We start from the raw sequence: 15,857 nt of genomic DNA on the forward strand, positions 1-15,857 counted from the left end.
CGGGGAGTTATGGTCGACCATTCTTGGTTATAGGTCCACGTTACGAGACTTGCTGCGATGTATCGGCACATAACATTCTCAGTCCGAGTGGTCAAGCTGACCCAAGTCCTTTAAAATCTCCGAGATTCCAATGACTGCCCCTGCTACAGCTGAAATGTGGTAGCGGCAGCTGTGCATCATGATGTATCTCGGGTTACTGGATGGAGATTAGTAGGTTTCTTATGATATCATGAACACTTACTTTGAATCCGCCAAGAAAATTCAAGCCCACAGCGAAGTCGTGAAATGGTCAAAGCAAACAACACAAATTCAACAGAATGGACTTGAGCGTTTCTGATGTTGTTCAATTGTACGGCTCGTTTCCTACATCTAACGCCAAACGCAACCACCATCTCAACACCAAACCAAAACAGTACACAATCCACCCAGCTGTAACATCACAATCACCAACACCACAGCACCAGCACCACCCACCCGCTGAACACCAGGCTCGGTTGGAAGGAACAACATCCAAACACGTCAGGAAGAGGAAAGCTCACCGCAAGAAAGAGCTTCTTTCCTTTCAGTATCATGGCCTCAGCGACTGCGTCCAGCCCGAACAACCCTTCAACATCAACTTCTACCACATCCATCTACCTCATCACCCAACTCCAAAGAGAGGGATGCGTCCTCAGTATTGTACCTCCACACCGAAATGCTTCTTTGGTACCTACCACTCAGAGCCAAGCTGTTGAGACAAAGACTCGTGAACGGAAGTGGACATGACGCGAAGACGCCGTTGTCGGCTTTCGCAATGATCAAAGTAACACTTCTGTGTCTCCTCCCCAGGAACAAGCTGCACCACCCAAGAAGAGGTTGTCTTCTAGGCTCCGAGTTGACAAAGTGCAGAATGAACCCCTAGAACACAAGAATGCAACAGCCTACCGAAAAGAAGATACCCTTCAGCCCAGAACATGGAAGCCCCCAACGCCACCCAAGAAGAATGTTCTATGAACTAGATCCTTGACGGCTCCGAGTTGAAGTTGCCCAGAAAAAAAAGCATGTTGAGCGTAATCTTCGAAAAGGATGTCTGGAAGCTGAAATTTCAGTCACCGTGTCCGCAAAGCACAAGCAGGCGAAGATTCCGCTACACACAGATTTATGCAAGGTGACTTATTTGGGAAAGAGGCCATCAGAAGAGAAAGTAGCCAAGCGGACTGAGACACAGAAGCCATTTGGGACACCTCTGCGCTCCGATTGTAAACCTATTACAACTTTATCCAGTTAGTCCTATTCTTCCCAAGTAAGATCTTGTACAAGAAGACCTACCCTTCTATTTTTGGTTGCAAGCTTGTATATCCCAAAGACCTTGCATAGTACCTGTGCTTCACGAACCCCATACGTTCCACGGCAAGTAAGGTCTTACAAGTGCTTTCCGTAGAGTTGCTCAGACCTGCTCGCGGAACCCCGGATCGCAACTAGGGACTATCAGACCTTGTACCTGGATGTGATGTCAGCCTTTGTATGGGATATTCAGAGATGATGATTGGCGAAATTACCAAATGAAAAACTAAACGAAGGCACCAGAAAGATATACATCCATGTTACACAATTCTGAAGCACAAAATTGTACGAAAATGTTCGAGAGTACCGCTATGCAGGCCCCCCTTGAACAGATCGCGCGCCTGTATGAAATTGAAGCCGCTGCTGTAAGTGGAGCTTGGCAGGGCTCAATCATGACCACATTTTCACTGTCTGATATGGAGTTAAGGTGGCGGCGAGACATGCTTGTATTGAGGTGGTACTATCATGTCGCTTTGCCATTTGAACTTTGAGCGCTTCAACGGCACGAACAAAAAGCGACTTGGAAGCAATGCATACTCTGTTTGATTGATCAGCATGATGAGAGGGAATGTTGAAGTGCGCAGTTGGCTGCGTCGAGCACCTGGGAGAGAATTTGATGCTTTTCTCTTGATCCCGGCTCCTTCCTTCTTTTCATCAGTCTGGCCTTGGTCAAGACTAGACAAGGGGTGGCCAGCCCCTCATCTGATCATGACCAAGGTCTGAAAGATGTCAAAAAGTCCAGAGAGTTGTGATATGGGTGCTGAGAAGCTCGTTGTCTGATGTTGACATGAGACGAGACAGCACGAACCTTATCTGCTTGTTCACTATCAAGTGGATTGACTTTATCGTAGAGCCCCGAACGCTCCTTTTTGAGGGCAGGATGGTGGTACAGAAGAATAAGAACAACATTGATCCTGAGTCGCACTGTTCCCCAAATCAATTGGAAATTGCAAAGCTTGAACGGAAGCTTGATGATAGACTCCCGTTGATTACAGGTCGTATTTAGGAATAGAAGAAAGTATTCTCCATATCTTCCGGCTTGCACGGTCGTGAGGTCACAGGGATGTGCTGCAGCGGACCTCACTATTTGAGTCCCTGCGTTCGGAACTATGATTACATGAGACATCAAAACCATCCAACACTTATTTCATCTCTGCAAACCTCTGCGCAAGTCTGTACAGATCAAGCACAAAGTCACCAATACGCAGATCTGCTCCGACTTTGATGCATAGTTCACGTGAGAAGCATGTGACTAAAAACGCCTGAGAGGGCAGCGAAACCGTGCGTACCTAAGGTACCTATCTGAGAGAAGTTGGATTTACATATCGTTATCATCGCCACTTAAGTTGTCTAAATCACTGATATAAATCAAATCAAAGGAGAAGAGAAATCATCTGTGATGAGTAAACAACCTCACCTCAAGCGCCGATAACCTCGGAGTGATAAGCAATCAGCCAAGTCCCTTGCTTTACCACTACAACGCAACCACACATCATCAGACCCTGCACCACACATCTTACCTTGAACCGCAACCCGAGAACCGCATGCATATCGCACCAGCTACCCGTCCTGGTAAATCTCTACATCGTTGATGAGCACGTCATAAACAAGGTAAATGCTGACAAATTGGATCTGCATTGCTTTCTTTGGAACTATGTTCTTATCTGCGTACCGTAAACTCCGCGTTGAGCGAGTGCAAGGGTAAGAATTAATATACACTCCGGCCAGTGCTGGGACGTATAAAAGTGACTACGCTCCAAGGCTTGGATGATTTTCTAATACATTTGTTCTTACGTTCCTTCTAGCATCCGAAAGATATCTCAAGAAATTACCCCACCTATTCTCCCAGCCTCAGATTCAAACACTATTGTCCTATTTCATATTGCGCATTAAGCAAAAAAAAACATGTCTATCCCGGAAAGCAACGGCAAAACTGTCCTGGTCACAGGAATTAACGGCTACATCGCCAGTGTCCTCGGTTTCAGGCTCCTCACAAAGGGCTACAGTCTTCGCGGGACATCGCGACGAGCAGCTTCAGCTGAACCGCTTCTGAAAGGACCATATGCAGCATACATTGACCGAGTCAAGATCTATGAAGTACCAGATATGACAATCGATGGTGCTTTTGACGAGGCCGCCAAAGGTACCCTATCCAAACTCAGAATACCAAAACACGTGCTAACCAGCCTCTTAGATGTTGACGCTATAATGCACACCGCATCGCCAATCAATTTCTCTTTAACCGACTATTCGCACTTCATCATACCCGCGATAAGAGGTAACCAGGTTATCCTAGACTCAGCTCTCAAAGCCGGTCCACAATTATCCTCTGTCGTCATCACGTCCTCAGCAGCCGCTGTTGTTGATGCAAGCAAGCCCGCGGGATCCGTATTCACCGAGGCTGATTTCGCGACTTCTGCTTTGGAGAAGGCGGAGAAAGATAAAGCTAAGGGTGTCAAGACGCCGGCTGGGGTGCTATACAGTGCGAGTAAGATTGCTGCTGAGAGGGAGGTTTGGAGGTGGAGAGATGAGCATAAAGTAAGCCTGGTTGATTCCTCAAGTCTGTACTCAAGACAAGAAATTTCTTGCTGACATGAAACTACAGCCCAAATTTGCAATCTCAACCATCAACCCATCCGTCGTAATCGGTCCCCCAGTCTACCTCCCCAGCTCCGGCGACCAGCTAAACGAGACACTCAAACCCTTCTTTGGTGTTTTCTCCGGATCGGCCAAAGAAATCGGCCCCAACATCGGCAGTGGCGGTTTCGTCGACGTGCGTGACGTTGCATTCCTGCATATCTGGGCTTACGAGAATGCGTCGAAAGCAGACGGCGAACGCTTCAATGCATGTCAAGGATTCGGGCCATTGCAGGCGGTGGCGGATATCTTGAGGAGAGAGTACAAGGGGACGAGTATTGGTGAGAAGATCGTCGTGGGTGAGCCAGGCAAGGGATACAAAGGGTATAATGCGAGCACCGGGAGGATTGAGGGACTGGATTATGAGGAGGGGAAACATAGGGTGAGTGGGGAGAAGGCGCGTAGGGTGACGGGGTTGAAATATATTGATTATGAGACGAGCGTGATTGAGACTGCGAAGGCTTTAGAAGCGTTACTGTAGATAGGAGGGGAATAATTAGAGGCACACGTTAATGGAGATACTGTAAATTGTCTTCGGAGAATACATGGCCAATTGTCCCTGATACTGCTTGCCCAAGTTTGCGTTAAGGAGACCCTCTCTGCACATCAAAGGTGGCTTTGTTCCAAGCGCGATCTCATTGTTCCAAATGTTCCTTGTTGTTCCAAATGGAATCTCGATCAGGACTGGCCAGGTTTTAAAGGTCTATGTTCGTTGCCGCACTCGAAAGGAGAACAACATGACCTGGCGCTCAAATGGTTGTGCACACTTGGCTTGGCTGAAAGTCAACCTGTTCAGCACTGTCAGCGACTTTCTTCATACGATTCTACTTACTTCCAAACAGTATACTATAGAACCTCGGACTAACCTCTAGACTGCTCGAACTAATATATCGGTCAGTAATTACATTGCACTGAACTTGCTGGAAGTGTTTATACATAATATACAAATTGTGTTGTAGATGATTTCGAGATGTGTCAGAAATACAGGCTGCATCCAATCCAAATATCTTCTCTCAAACCACAAACATTCGTCGTTTCATCATAACAGTATTCTCATCACATAGCCTTAAGACTTGACCTCCGCAGTAACAGGATTAATCTTGCCCTTCTTCAACCTCTTCACCGTGCCACTAGGGTCCTTCTTACTACGAAACAATTCAGTCAGCATGCCATCCGTGCACTACAACGTCAGAAATCACTTACTACATAGCTATCAACTTCTTCGTAGCATGAGCGTCCGCATCCCCATTCCGCGTCAACAACATCTCACCATTCTTCACTGCCTGCGTGCGCTCATTCTCAAACCACTGCTTTACCTGCTTCAATTCCAATCCAGTACAATGTGCAAACAGAATGCTCTCTCCTGGCGAGGGATACGGATCGTCCGATATGCTTTCTTGCAGCATAGCCAGTTGTTCGGGTGTCTTTTTCGTGGCACGCGGACGACCCGCTTCGGCCGCCATACGGTTGGCAAAATACCTGTTGGAAAGTAAACAATCAGCGAAGTTCCAACCAAATATTCAGAGTTTGAAAGTTGTATGGGTGGAAAATTGACCCCATTAAAATAGAACTTACTTCCCAACAGCAGTGCTGTGGAACCTCGGACCAACATGCCAGCACCTCATTGTCGTCCCCATCGTGATTGATTTCTCAGCACGTTTGGCGTTTGGATTGCCTTTGTATCCATGGCTCTTATAGTGTGCGAAGTCGGCCTCCACAATGGCCAATTGCTCGGGGGTGAAAGGATAGGGCATTTTCGCTACCAGTGCATCTTTCTTCTGAACTTCGGTCTCGTATGTCTTGTTGTTTTTGTTGAAGAAATTGGAGGTCGCGTCGAGGATCATATCAAACGTGGTCTGTTCGCGAGATCCCGTGATAGAATAGCTCAGGGCTTCTGCCGCTTTGCGCTGTTTGGCCCTCTCGCCTGCCCTAATGTTCAACTTCACATCTCACCAAGTGAGGACAGCCCCTCCACTCCAGCAATCAAAGAGCACCATATTCAGGCACGATGGTCCTATCATTCATATTGATCCAGAACCGGCAGTAAGTCCTTCCAGTCTCCATCACACAATGCCAAACCTACAAGCCAATGGAACCTGAGTTGGATAGCTTCGTCCAGTTCCTGGTCCAGCTTGTAGCTACCGGCATCCCAGTCCTTAAATGCAATGTGCCAATATGGGACTTAAGCTGATAAACAAACAGAGGTAAAACCCGCCTAGCAAAATGGTACGCGCCTTACAACGACGAAGAGAAAATTAAGCTCAAAGGCGAGGTACTTATTCCCTCCTCTCTCATCCCCCTCTCCTCCATCCCTTCCATAACTCTCTAACCCCCCTTCCCAGGTCCACCGCCTCGTCGCACCCCGGGATCAAAAGTACCAATCCAACTTCGTCGAGTTCCGTAATAACAAAATTGTATACCGGCGGTACGCGGGCCTCTTCTTCTGCGTCTGCGTCGACGCGAATGACAACGAGCTTGCGTATCTGGAGGCTATACATTTCTTTGTCGAGGTGCTGGATAGCTTTTTCGGGAATGTGTGTGAGCTGGATTTGGTGTTTAACTTTTATAAGGTACGTCAGGTTTGGGTCTGGCTGTTGGAGGGGTTCCCTGCGGTTAGGCTGTGGCTGAGTGCTTCTGGTGTTTGGTGCGGAGATTAATTGGGGAGGCGGTCGAGCTGGAGGGGTGCTAGAGGACTGAATGAATATGTGTTTGTTTGGGCTTTGGGAATGCTATGCGTATGGAGTTGGAGCTTGAAGTATGGATGAAGTGGATTGGGACAAGGAAAGGAGTTAGAGACCAAGCTAACACCTCCCTCACAAAACAGGTCTACGCCATCCTCGACGAAGTCTTCCTAGCAGGCGAAATCGAAGAAACGAGCAAACAAGTCGTCTTGACGCGGTTAGAGCATCTGGACAAATTGGAATGAGGAAGTTATCGTTTCTCCGATATACCAATGGAAGCCGAGCCGGAGGCAGTAGGAAAGGAAAAGGCAAAGGAAGAAGAGGGGGAAGGAGAGGAGAATGGGATTCTAGTGATTAGGTGGTTGGCTTGCTGAGCTATGGAGATATGGCTCTTCGACAAAAGCTGGTCGATAAGACGGACAGAACGAAGAGTGTTGGAGAATATGGAAGGATACCATGGAAGAGGTAGGAGAGGATCTTGGGCAGCCGAGCGGATATCCAAGATTCCATGCATCAAGAAACAGCATTGTACGAGCAGATAGGGCATGGCAAGGTATCGGGAGGCGTTCGGCGTCCAGGTGGAAGGAGTTCTTTACAACAGTTTCAGCGCGCGGCGAATCATGGAACGAATGTCAGATACCTAGGTAATTACCTACCAAGCATTTCCGACAGATTTACACGTCCACTCGAGTCCAGGTCTTCACTCAAACCAATGTCATCTGCACGGAAGGCAAGTAGCCATGATAATGAGGTAGAGTCAAGCAAATGATTCAGTTCCCAGAGCGCCAAGCTAGATATGCTTTGCCATGCCCAGTATGCGCATGCGAAAATTCCCCGACCTCCACTCGCTGAAGTCAACATAACCGCGATATATCTCCTCCGCCCCGGGATGTGCGCCATTCTCCATGTACGCAAGTATGCATTCGAAATCGACCGAGACTGAAATCGGGTTTTTTGAGTTCCACTGTCCATTCGCAAAGAAATTCTGCTACGTTTTCAACCACTACTTTTTCTCAATCTCGGCCTCAGATCCAGCATCATACCCAGCGTCAGATCCTGCAGTCCACTTTCTGGCTCCCGCTGCATTGCGTTTCGAATGTTCCTCATTCTCCTTCTGGTTCTTCGAAACCTTAGCAAGAGTATGAACGAGATCTTTAGGGGGTTGTGTGGCAAGTTTGAAATTCGCTGAGAAAGCCTTCAATTCATGGCGGTCGATCGGTCTTCCTGCTCTGCTGATGCGGACTGCTTCGATGTTGCGTCTCTGCTGTGCAGCATAGCCTCGGAACTGTTCGGTGGGAACGACGCGATCGTCTGTCGGCTCCTCTGGGGGCTGAGTTTCTCGTGTAGTCACTACAACGGAGGTATATGGTAAAGGGCCTTCAGAGTTTGTGCTTGTGTTTGTCGATGTCATGGTGACCTCTTCCGATTGGGGTATGTTTGAAGTTCGGGATGGAGATATCGTGGATATGAGGTGCGTGCGAGAATCAAAAAATATGTCTGTGTCGACAGACGTCATTTTTTGGTCTCTGGTCTGGTCGTAGTCGAAATCATCGCAAGCGCCGTCGAATTGCATAGTCATATCCGCATCGTAGGCTACCGGTGTAAGTCTACCAAACTCTCTTTCTGATGGAGACCTAGTAATAGTGAGACGATATTTTCAATGGCAACGGGACGTGCTCACCCTGCTCTAGGTTGTTGACTTCGCACTTTATCAGCCTCCTTCCACATTTCCCGAGCAGTCTTGCGCTTCCTGATAACGTTCACTACCTCGTTCATCTCTGGGTGCTTTCGCATGAGTTTTTGGACAAAAGGCGAGTATTCCTTGTGTGGACAGGAGATCAGCTCATCGATGTCCATGCTGTCGGAGCTCTCGTTGTCGGATATCATTGAACCTGGAGACATCCCGATCGGTCGAAGGCCGAAGCCAACTGACGGTGTGGATTTGCGAGAATGATGAGAGCTGTAATCTGCATGATTTTGCATGTCTGTGTCGCTGCCTCGTTCGAATTCCTCGATGTTGTGTCTATGCTCAGTCTCGAAGCGTTCGTATGACTCGGTATGCTGACTTGCTGTGCTCGAATTTTCGCCCTCTCTTCGTGCCTTCTTCTTTGCTTGAATCGTGTTCGAAGTAGGGCTGTCAATCAAAATGGCTTCGTTTTCTTGGTGATCTCTCTTGCGCCCACTACTTCGCTGCGCTGTGTTTTCGCGAATCATGTCGCCAATTTCGTCCGACTGTTCACGAAAGAGTCTCTGCTTCTTGTCTTCGATTTCTTGAACCTTGTCTATCAAATCTTTCTTCCTTCCTGAGGTCGGAGTGTTCGTAGCCGAGCTGTTTGATGAGTTTTCCGTCAATCGGCCAATCAATCTTCCCTCGTGCCGGTCGCGTTCTCTTTCTCGCCGCGCCCTACTTTGATTTTCACGTTCGTCACGCCGAGTGCTAAGTTGGTTTGCTGGTGTGGTGACACCTCTTGCTCTACGCTTTTGAAAAATTGAGAAGGGATCGGTGTTCTCAGGACAGAGCGATTTGAAGTGTTTTCCCCTCTTGCGACAGATCTCACAGAGGTAATTGTCATCTGGAGCACGATCGTAGCTCGGGTCTAGGTTCGTTGGACAGACTTGGAGATGGTGGCCTGTGGATGGAATCAGCCATAAGTTTGAGGCGTGATGCTTGCCCTTAGTTGAATTTAAGACATATCTGGGAAGAGAAAACATACCAGGAACGTGACATCGGTTGCAAATGTAGTTTGGCGGTGGCTTCCCCTCAAACTTTTTCAACTCGGCATCGTGCCGTGCTCCTGAACCCTCTAGGCGCGACTCCTCCCTAATCTCTCGACGTGAGTCTCTCTCCGCTCTCCATTCATCCTCCACTCTCCTATCCCACTCCCTCATAGTATTATCCCGTCTCGAACTCGACTCAGGCCTATACGAATCTCCCATCCTTTCTTGCTCACTGTCCTTCTCCCTGTCTTTGTCCCCCTCCCTCTCAGGCCTCTTCTCCCACTGCGCCTTCGGATCCTCTTGAAAAGCCTTCCTGATTTCTTCCTTACTTGGTGGACTCCTATAAGTATTGCCGCCGAACGGTCCGTTTGCTCTCTTCCAGCTCTCCACTTCCTCAACAACTTCCTTGACACTGAATCCTTTTGAAGCCAAACTATGACACCAATGCATAACCGTATTACTCCAGTGCTCCGTCCTGGCCGACGGCTTGCAGCGGTGGACTTCAAGCCAACGAATATAGATCGAGAAGGTGGCACGATAAAAAGTTGACGCTGGGAGACGTTTTGAGAGTTCGCGCTGGGAAAGATTAAAGAGTGAGGTGCTGGAGAGGGACGAGGGGGATGTGATGAGGTATTGTTGAGGGCTGGATTTGCGGGAGAGACTGGGGGTGGAGAGAGACATCTCTAATGGTTCAAGGTCAATGGGACACCTGGATGCGACAGGTGAATGATTGAGGCTGTGGATTTTGCGAGGAAGGAAGGAGTGAGTGCCAAGGCATGCAGTTAAGCGAGGTTGCACTGTTTGTTGTTATTTGAATTGATGTGACTGGGTTGATCGAGTGGCAAAACTAACCACTGCAATTATTACAGTAGGCAGATATCAGGATAAAGGGTTTTACAGTTTACATATTTTACGACTAGTTATCATTGCTTACATGGAAGAGAATGGACGCATGGACCACGTGTGGATCGATGGGGAGAGCAAACGCATGTTTGCCTAATGCATATCACGTATCTGAGGACCCATCTCATGGCTTCCTGCATATAGCGTAACTCCACAGCATAGGTTCATCATGCAGCGAATGGGACACGGGCTTGGAGGGGCCTTTATTGCCATTTATTTGCACCTTCCGTTTGTTTTCTTTTCACCCTGTGCTGATTGTTTATGAGATAGAGAAGTCAAGAGTCGACAAGCAACGGCATAATGTATGTTTCCCAGATCATATACTTTGTCTCAAATTACCAGCTACCAAGCCAACACACCATCTTGAAAATCAATCAACTTCCCACCATGCGACTCCTTTGCAGCGACATCAATCAACTCCACCACTCCCCGGCACGAATCATCTACTTCCACAATCGCTTCCTCCATACCAAAATATTGAGCACCTGCATTTCCCATCTCGGTCTTGACCCAGCCTGGAGAGATCACAAAAGCAATTAATTTTTCCTCTTCCGCATTCATCCTCTTCGTGAGCCAGTGAACAGCAGCTTTCGACGTCCCATATGCTGCGTTCGGGATTGACAGTTGGTTTCTGTGCGTGGGAATTAGCAATCACATCCCCGCGTGTAACGTAAACAGAGTTCGTTTCTTACTGTACGCAAGTCAATTCTCATGAACAACATTCAGCACTACCTCTGAGAAGAAGAACTCACCTCAAGACATCCCGCGGTCGAACCAATCGTCCCAAACTTGGGCTTACTAGCCTTTAACAGCAACGGTAATGTAGCTTGGTACAACCGGACAACACCAAAGACATTCGGTACCAGATGGCCTTGCAAATCTTCAATCTTCAATTCCGACACCTTGGGCCAGGCGTAAGAAACACCCGCATTGGCGATCACGATGTCGATGTGGTCGATTCCTTGGGATGAGAGTGCTTGGACAGCTTCGAGAGCATCATTTTCAACTGATCCGTCGACTTTCACGATAATTAGATGACTTTCTGTTCCTGTGGTTAGGTTCGAAAGTGCCTTTGATCCTGCATTTTCTGGGTCGCGGTTTGCTGCGATGACGGTGTGGTTGGGCTTGGCGAGGTATAACTCAAGGAGTCCTTTTCCTATTCCTCTGTTCGCGCCACTGATTAAAACGATGGTTGAAGTCATAATTGATTGAGATGTTTAAAATATATAGAAGGATCGAAAATCAGACAACTGAAGTTTGGAAGTTCAAGAGATTGAATGGAATACATCGCAGCTTTTTAAACAATTATTTGCCAAGATCGGAGCTCCGTTTCCGTCCACTGCTTGGTCAGAATCGGGTTTAAGTTTCTATGCGAAGCTTTTCATTCATCCATGAATGTACGTTGGTTTGTTTTGGTGTACATTCTGACTTTTGGGGATTGCATGTTCAAGAATCGGCACTAGTTTCTGACATTTCTGACATTCTGACACTTTTGGAGAAGCGCTAGCACGACGAATCAAATCATTCCCTCTGGGGACATAGATTTGACAGAGGTTATCAATCTTTTGTTGCTTAATAATACTGTAAAGCGAGGCTTCAAAGTCTAGGAGCACTTAGTAGATGATGCGCAGTGAAGTGACCGCAGCTTGTAGGCTTACTAGGGCAGTTGAAGCGCAGATATATACCTTTCGGCACATCCCAGTACCTCTAAAACGACATGTGATTAGTGGAGTAAGTCAAGAAGAAGATGGGCTATGGTGCTGCTCAAAGGTGGCTTGAGAATTCTCGTCAATCATCGCGCTTTGTCTGGCATGAATCACGTACCGTCTCTTCCTCGGGAATGGAAATATATATTTGAGTCCCCTTTTTCAGGTGATTCAAAGATTTTGAGAATGACTGCGTTACGTCTGAAATCATCAATTCGTGAGTATTTAACAGATCAAGGAGTTCCAAATACATTTTTCAACTTCCTCAAATCAACCAAGTGACGGAAATACAAGAGTTTTAAGCGCTTCATCATCTCGATCCATTATTGCCAGCAAACCAACTCGCACCTCAGGTACAGCTACTTACTAGAATCATGAATACAGACTCATGCTGCAACTCTGAGCTTTGCTCTTCAAACTCAGACCCCACGATCCGTTTCCCAAGAGAGCAACATCCGACTATCGAACCAGATTTTGCATTCACAGCATCTCAGTCCGTCCCGTCATGGTCATTCAAACAGGACGAAGACTACCGACGTGGATACAACGGTACGCGATCTTGCACCTTCCAATAGACCATGTATACTTACAAACCTACAGATGCCTTCATAGCCATGGGCAACATGCCAGAAAGCAGTCGCCAACAAGAAACACTCCAAGATGCGCCATTTAGCTCGCAGCTTAGGGAACATTGCCAGGCTCACTATTACTGCTGCTCCGACTACCCAGAACCCTCTGAGAGCACAGATGACGACTCTAGCACCGACGGGGACTATTCTTCTAACACAGACTCCCATGAGAACGATGCCATCACCTCGGAATTCCCTATCCGAGTACACAAAAGATCCTCTCGGTCTCACGCCTCAAAACAGTTTAGGATTCCCGACTCCGTCTCCGGACTCTACAGCCCCACTTTCTTTCGCCCTGGCGGCCCATTTAACCAGTCATTCCACTACAGCGTCCCAGCCACGACTCATAATGCCTTCACTTCAGATATCGAGCCTTTCCATGGATGTAATGATAGTCTTGACTGTCATTATGATACCGTTGACTGGGAATAGATAGCACGGCAGAGATCGCTACCGGGAGTAGAAGATTGCAGTAACAGAGCCTCTGTATGCTCGAGAGATAGTGGCTATCTACGTGATATCAGCACCAGAGATCCTGTATTCTCTGATCAACATTGGGTCGCGTATGAAGCGAGCGAACCTGTAACATGGTGGGCGGAAAATGGACTTGTTATACCTGTGACTGGAGATCCTAGATTTGGAATGCCTGCGACTGGGTATGGTCTTGGATTTGGGTATCGAGGGGATGGATTCTGAGGTGACTCGGACGGTTTGTGGTTCTGCATGGTCTTGGCTGTGAACGAGTGAAGATGTTGATGTATTTTATTGAGTGTAGTATGCATGCGTGAGTCTAATAAGAAGAAATCTCATTATGCGTCAGTCCCTCTTCGAAAATATCTCGTTATTCGGCACCGCGGATACAGTTACCGAGGCTCTGCGTCTGTCCTTAATTTGACTTTCCATGGGCCTCCGAGCGAGATGCCTTCTCATCGGTCTTTGTACCATCGATCGGGCTTACAGCTCCACACTCACAATGCAATCCTTCAGAGCTCTATTCCCTAATAACAGAGAATCTCAACATCCCCAAGCCCGGCTCCATCTTCTCCCTCTCCTCCCGCTCATCCTCACTCAACCACTCAAACGCCTTCAACTCACACTCCACCCTCCACTTCGTCCCCGTCTCTTCTCCAACCCTCTCCCACATTCTCTCAAAGCTCCCAGCACTATGCCTATACATCGATCCCCCTGCATTAGTCTTCTGCACATACTCCCCCTCCCTCGAACTCCCAACCTGCCTCCCCACCACCATCGAGCCCTCCTTTCCCCTCGATATCCCCACCAACCTCTTACACACCTCAACTTGCTGCTCGTATCCGAAAAGATGCAGGAATGACGCAGCGTAGATGATATCGATCTTGCCGTGCAATTCAGGAGTAAATAATGCCGATGCATCGTCAAAAATATCAGCTTGAATGAATCGACTTTTCAACGTGTCCCTGTCGCGGAAAAGACGGTACCCCATCTCAAAGAACTCGGAGCGTAGATCGGAACCGTAGAGATTCTCCTGGACTGCTCCATCATATGCGACTTTTCTAAGCTCTTGCCCAAAACAGCAGCCTAGGTCAAGAAAGGTCTCCCGCCCGGTCTTCAGGCGGTTGAGAATGGAGGGGTAGGAAGGGGAGGTGGTGATGGCCCTGGAAAATGATCAAGATTATGACCATCAAATAGATGGAAGACTAACAAATCGAGGAAGCGAAATTCACCGATGCAGGGATATGGGAAGACGTCCCAGGCTTCGTCGCGCTGATGCAGGACCTCCATTTAGCTGGTTCTGATTGAACACAGAGCGCAACTCACGATCTTGTATACATGACTCTCCACTTCACCCGGCGGGATTTTGCTGTAATTCTCCAGCATCTCTCTTGCAACTGGACTTAAGCCCTTGAGCTTTTCCCTATACCAAGAAACGTTCTTATCTCGAGGCGGAATCTTCGGCTCTTCTGTGAGAGGGGCGTTTGAGTCGCCTTGAATTTTGGTAGCCATGATGAATGAATGGTGAAATTAGCGAGGGACGAAGACACTATGTGTGGGAGTTAGACAGAAAATATGGAGCGAAGAGAAGTCATTTATGTGAGGGCATTGACAAGGATCTACGCTTTTCGGACGACCGTCAGCACGAGGCTTTTTGACTTTGCAAGCTTGCAAACGCTCTTGCAGTGCACGTGGTAAGCGAAATTTCATGGCATCGGATAACAGCATGTAATCTTGAAAGTCCAGTTTATATGAGGTTTTAAATTCTCTATATGCAGAATTGTGCAACTGCTAGGTCTTTGTTTGATTGAACGCTATGCTAACAGAGTCAGCTCTTGCTTCGACAGGCATCATGGGTAATATTCAGAAACGTCCACCAGCCAACGCTGTAGATCCTGCAACGTCAGAATCATGCACCCTCGGCTCAAACCCCAGCTCAAGGTAGTTTTAAAGTTCTGATCGTCTATATTCTACAACTCATTTAAAACTTTCTGGGGCTCTTACTGAGCGAACTTTTCCCCAATCCAGCCTTCCATGTTTGCACAATACAAACCCTGCTCGACAAGACCCTTCCGACTACCAACAACAAGCTGCGATCCTTAAAAGATCAATACAAAGCCCCATATATTAATTGCTTTACTGCAGACTTCAAAATTGGGTTTTTGGTTGCCCTTCTCTTGCTTTGCACCTTATTGCTTTCGTTCACCATCGTTGACATTCTCAGCTGTACACATCACCATTCCCCTCCATTGAAGCAAAGTACAACCATCAACTTTGCAGGTTGGCAATCAACTTCTTCTGGTGAGCTCTAGATCTCAAGCTTGATCCTTCACGAGCCCCTCGTTGACTATCCCTAGCCCCTGAGCCTTCTCCCCTCCTCAATTCCTCGCCATGGCGCATCTCACTTGGAACAATGTCCTCCCTAGACCTGGCCAAGCACCAGGCACCCCGTTAGCCCCTGCATCAATTCTCCAAAGCAACCATAAGGATGATGATCTATGTCCATCTGCTGTTTTCCCCAGCCTCTACAGCGAATTACACCTCAAAATCTAGGGCTGCGCTCTCCCTGATTGTAGAGTCCTCACTATCAAAGGAAACGATCTCAACGACAATCTTACTTCACTCCGAAGTCATCCTATCTTCAGATACAACGGTCGCAGATACGAAGTCAGCCAGTCTGCCGCCTCTCCAGCTCTTCTCTTTGTCCATTTTGAAGTACTCGAGTTTACTCTCAATCCTTACTGTTAAGTCAAAAACAACGTTGGGAATCATACCGGTGTCTATATGAA

General features: G+C 47.7%; 7 protein-coding genes across 7 annotated transcripts; 3 read left to right on the forward strand and 4 right to left on the reverse strand.

The window, feature by feature from the left end:
- Nucleotides 1–3,228: 3,228 nt before the first annotated feature.
- ONS95_001172 (uncharacterized protein) lies at nucleotides 3,229–4,441 on the forward strand (the record flags this gene model as incomplete). The annotated part of the gene is made up of 3 exons (XM_058494357.1): nucleotides 3,229–3,466; nucleotides 3,518–3,861; nucleotides 3,929–4,441. 3 exons carry the CDS (start codon nucleotides 3,229–3,231, stop codon nucleotides 4,439–4,441), a joined length of 1,095 nt encoding a protein of 364 aa, XP_058364560.1.
- A 38-nt stretch (nucleotides 4,442–4,479) lies between these two features.
- On the reverse strand, nucleotides 4,480–5,804 carry ONS95_001173 (uncharacterized protein; the record flags this gene model as incomplete). The annotated part of the gene is made up of 3 exons (XM_058494358.1): nucleotides 4,480–5,105; nucleotides 5,164–5,439; nucleotides 5,536–5,804. 3 exons carry the CDS (start codon nucleotides 5,802–5,804, stop codon nucleotides 5,027–5,029), a joined length of 624 nt encoding a protein of 207 aa, XP_058364561.1. The 3' UTR covers nucleotides 4,480–5,026.
- A 118-nt stretch (nucleotides 5,805–5,922) lies between these two features.
- On the forward strand, nucleotides 5,923–9,422 carry APS2 (AP-2 complex subunit sigma). Its single transcript, XM_058494359.1, has 5 exons — nucleotides 5,923–6,003; nucleotides 6,163–6,232; nucleotides 6,303–6,530; nucleotides 6,785–8,242; nucleotides 8,333–9,422. Exons 1-4 carry the CDS (start codon nucleotides 5,969–5,971, stop codon nucleotides 6,884–6,886), a joined length of 435 nt encoding a protein of 144 aa, XP_058364562.1. The 5' UTR covers nucleotides 5,923–5,968; the 3' UTR covers nucleotides 6,887–8,242; nucleotides 8,333–9,422.
- ONS95_001175 (uncharacterized protein) lies at nucleotides 7,645–10,273 on the reverse strand (the record flags this gene model as incomplete). The annotated part of the gene is made up of 3 exons (XM_058494360.1): nucleotides 9,356–10,273; nucleotides 8,323–9,271; nucleotides 7,645–8,275 (listed from the first exon to the last, which is right to left on the reverse strand). The coding sequence occupies exons 1-3, from the start codon at nucleotides 10,038–10,040 to the stop codon at nucleotides 7,645–7,647; spliced, it is 2,265 nt and encodes a 754-aa protein (XP_058364563.1). The 5' UTR covers nucleotides 10,041–10,273.
- A 677-nt stretch (nucleotides 10,274–10,950) lies between these two features.
- Nucleotides 10,951–11,464, reverse strand: ONS95_001176 (uncharacterized protein; the record flags this gene model as incomplete). Its single annotated transcript, XM_058494361.1, has 2 exons — nucleotides 10,951–10,953; nucleotides 11,015–11,464. 2 exons carry the CDS (start codon nucleotides 11,462–11,464, stop codon nucleotides 10,951–10,953), a joined length of 453 nt encoding a protein of 150 aa, XP_058364564.1.
- Nucleotides 11,465–12,167: 703 nt separating this feature from the next.
- ONS95_001178 (uncharacterized protein) lies at nucleotides 12,168–14,580 on the reverse strand (the record flags this gene model as incomplete). Its single annotated transcript, XM_058494363.1, has 4 exons — nucleotides 12,168–13,132; nucleotides 13,214–14,231; nucleotides 14,279–14,340; nucleotides 14,395–14,580. The coding sequence occupies 3 exons, from the start codon at nucleotides 14,578–14,580 to the stop codon at nucleotides 13,589–13,591; spliced, it is 891 nt and encodes a 296-aa protein (XP_058364565.1). The 3' UTR covers nucleotides 12,168–13,132; nucleotides 13,214–13,588.
- Nucleotides 12,343–13,029, forward strand: ONS95_001177 (uncharacterized protein; the record flags this gene model as incomplete). The annotated part of the gene is made up of 2 exons (XM_058494362.1): nucleotides 12,343–12,517; nucleotides 12,569–13,029. The coding sequence occupies 2 exons, from the start codon at nucleotides 12,343–12,345 to the stop codon at nucleotides 13,027–13,029; spliced, it is 636 nt and encodes a 211-aa protein (XP_058364566.1).
- Nucleotides 14,581–15,857: the final 1,277 nt, after the last annotated feature.

Source organism: Cadophora gregata (assembly GCF_030347475.1).
Source record: "Cadophora gregata isolate MNR1 chromosome Unknown scaffold_1, whole genome shotgun sequence".
NCBI lineage: Eukaryota > Fungi > Ascomycota > Leotiomycetes > Helotiales > Ploettnerulaceae > Cadophora > Cadophora gregata.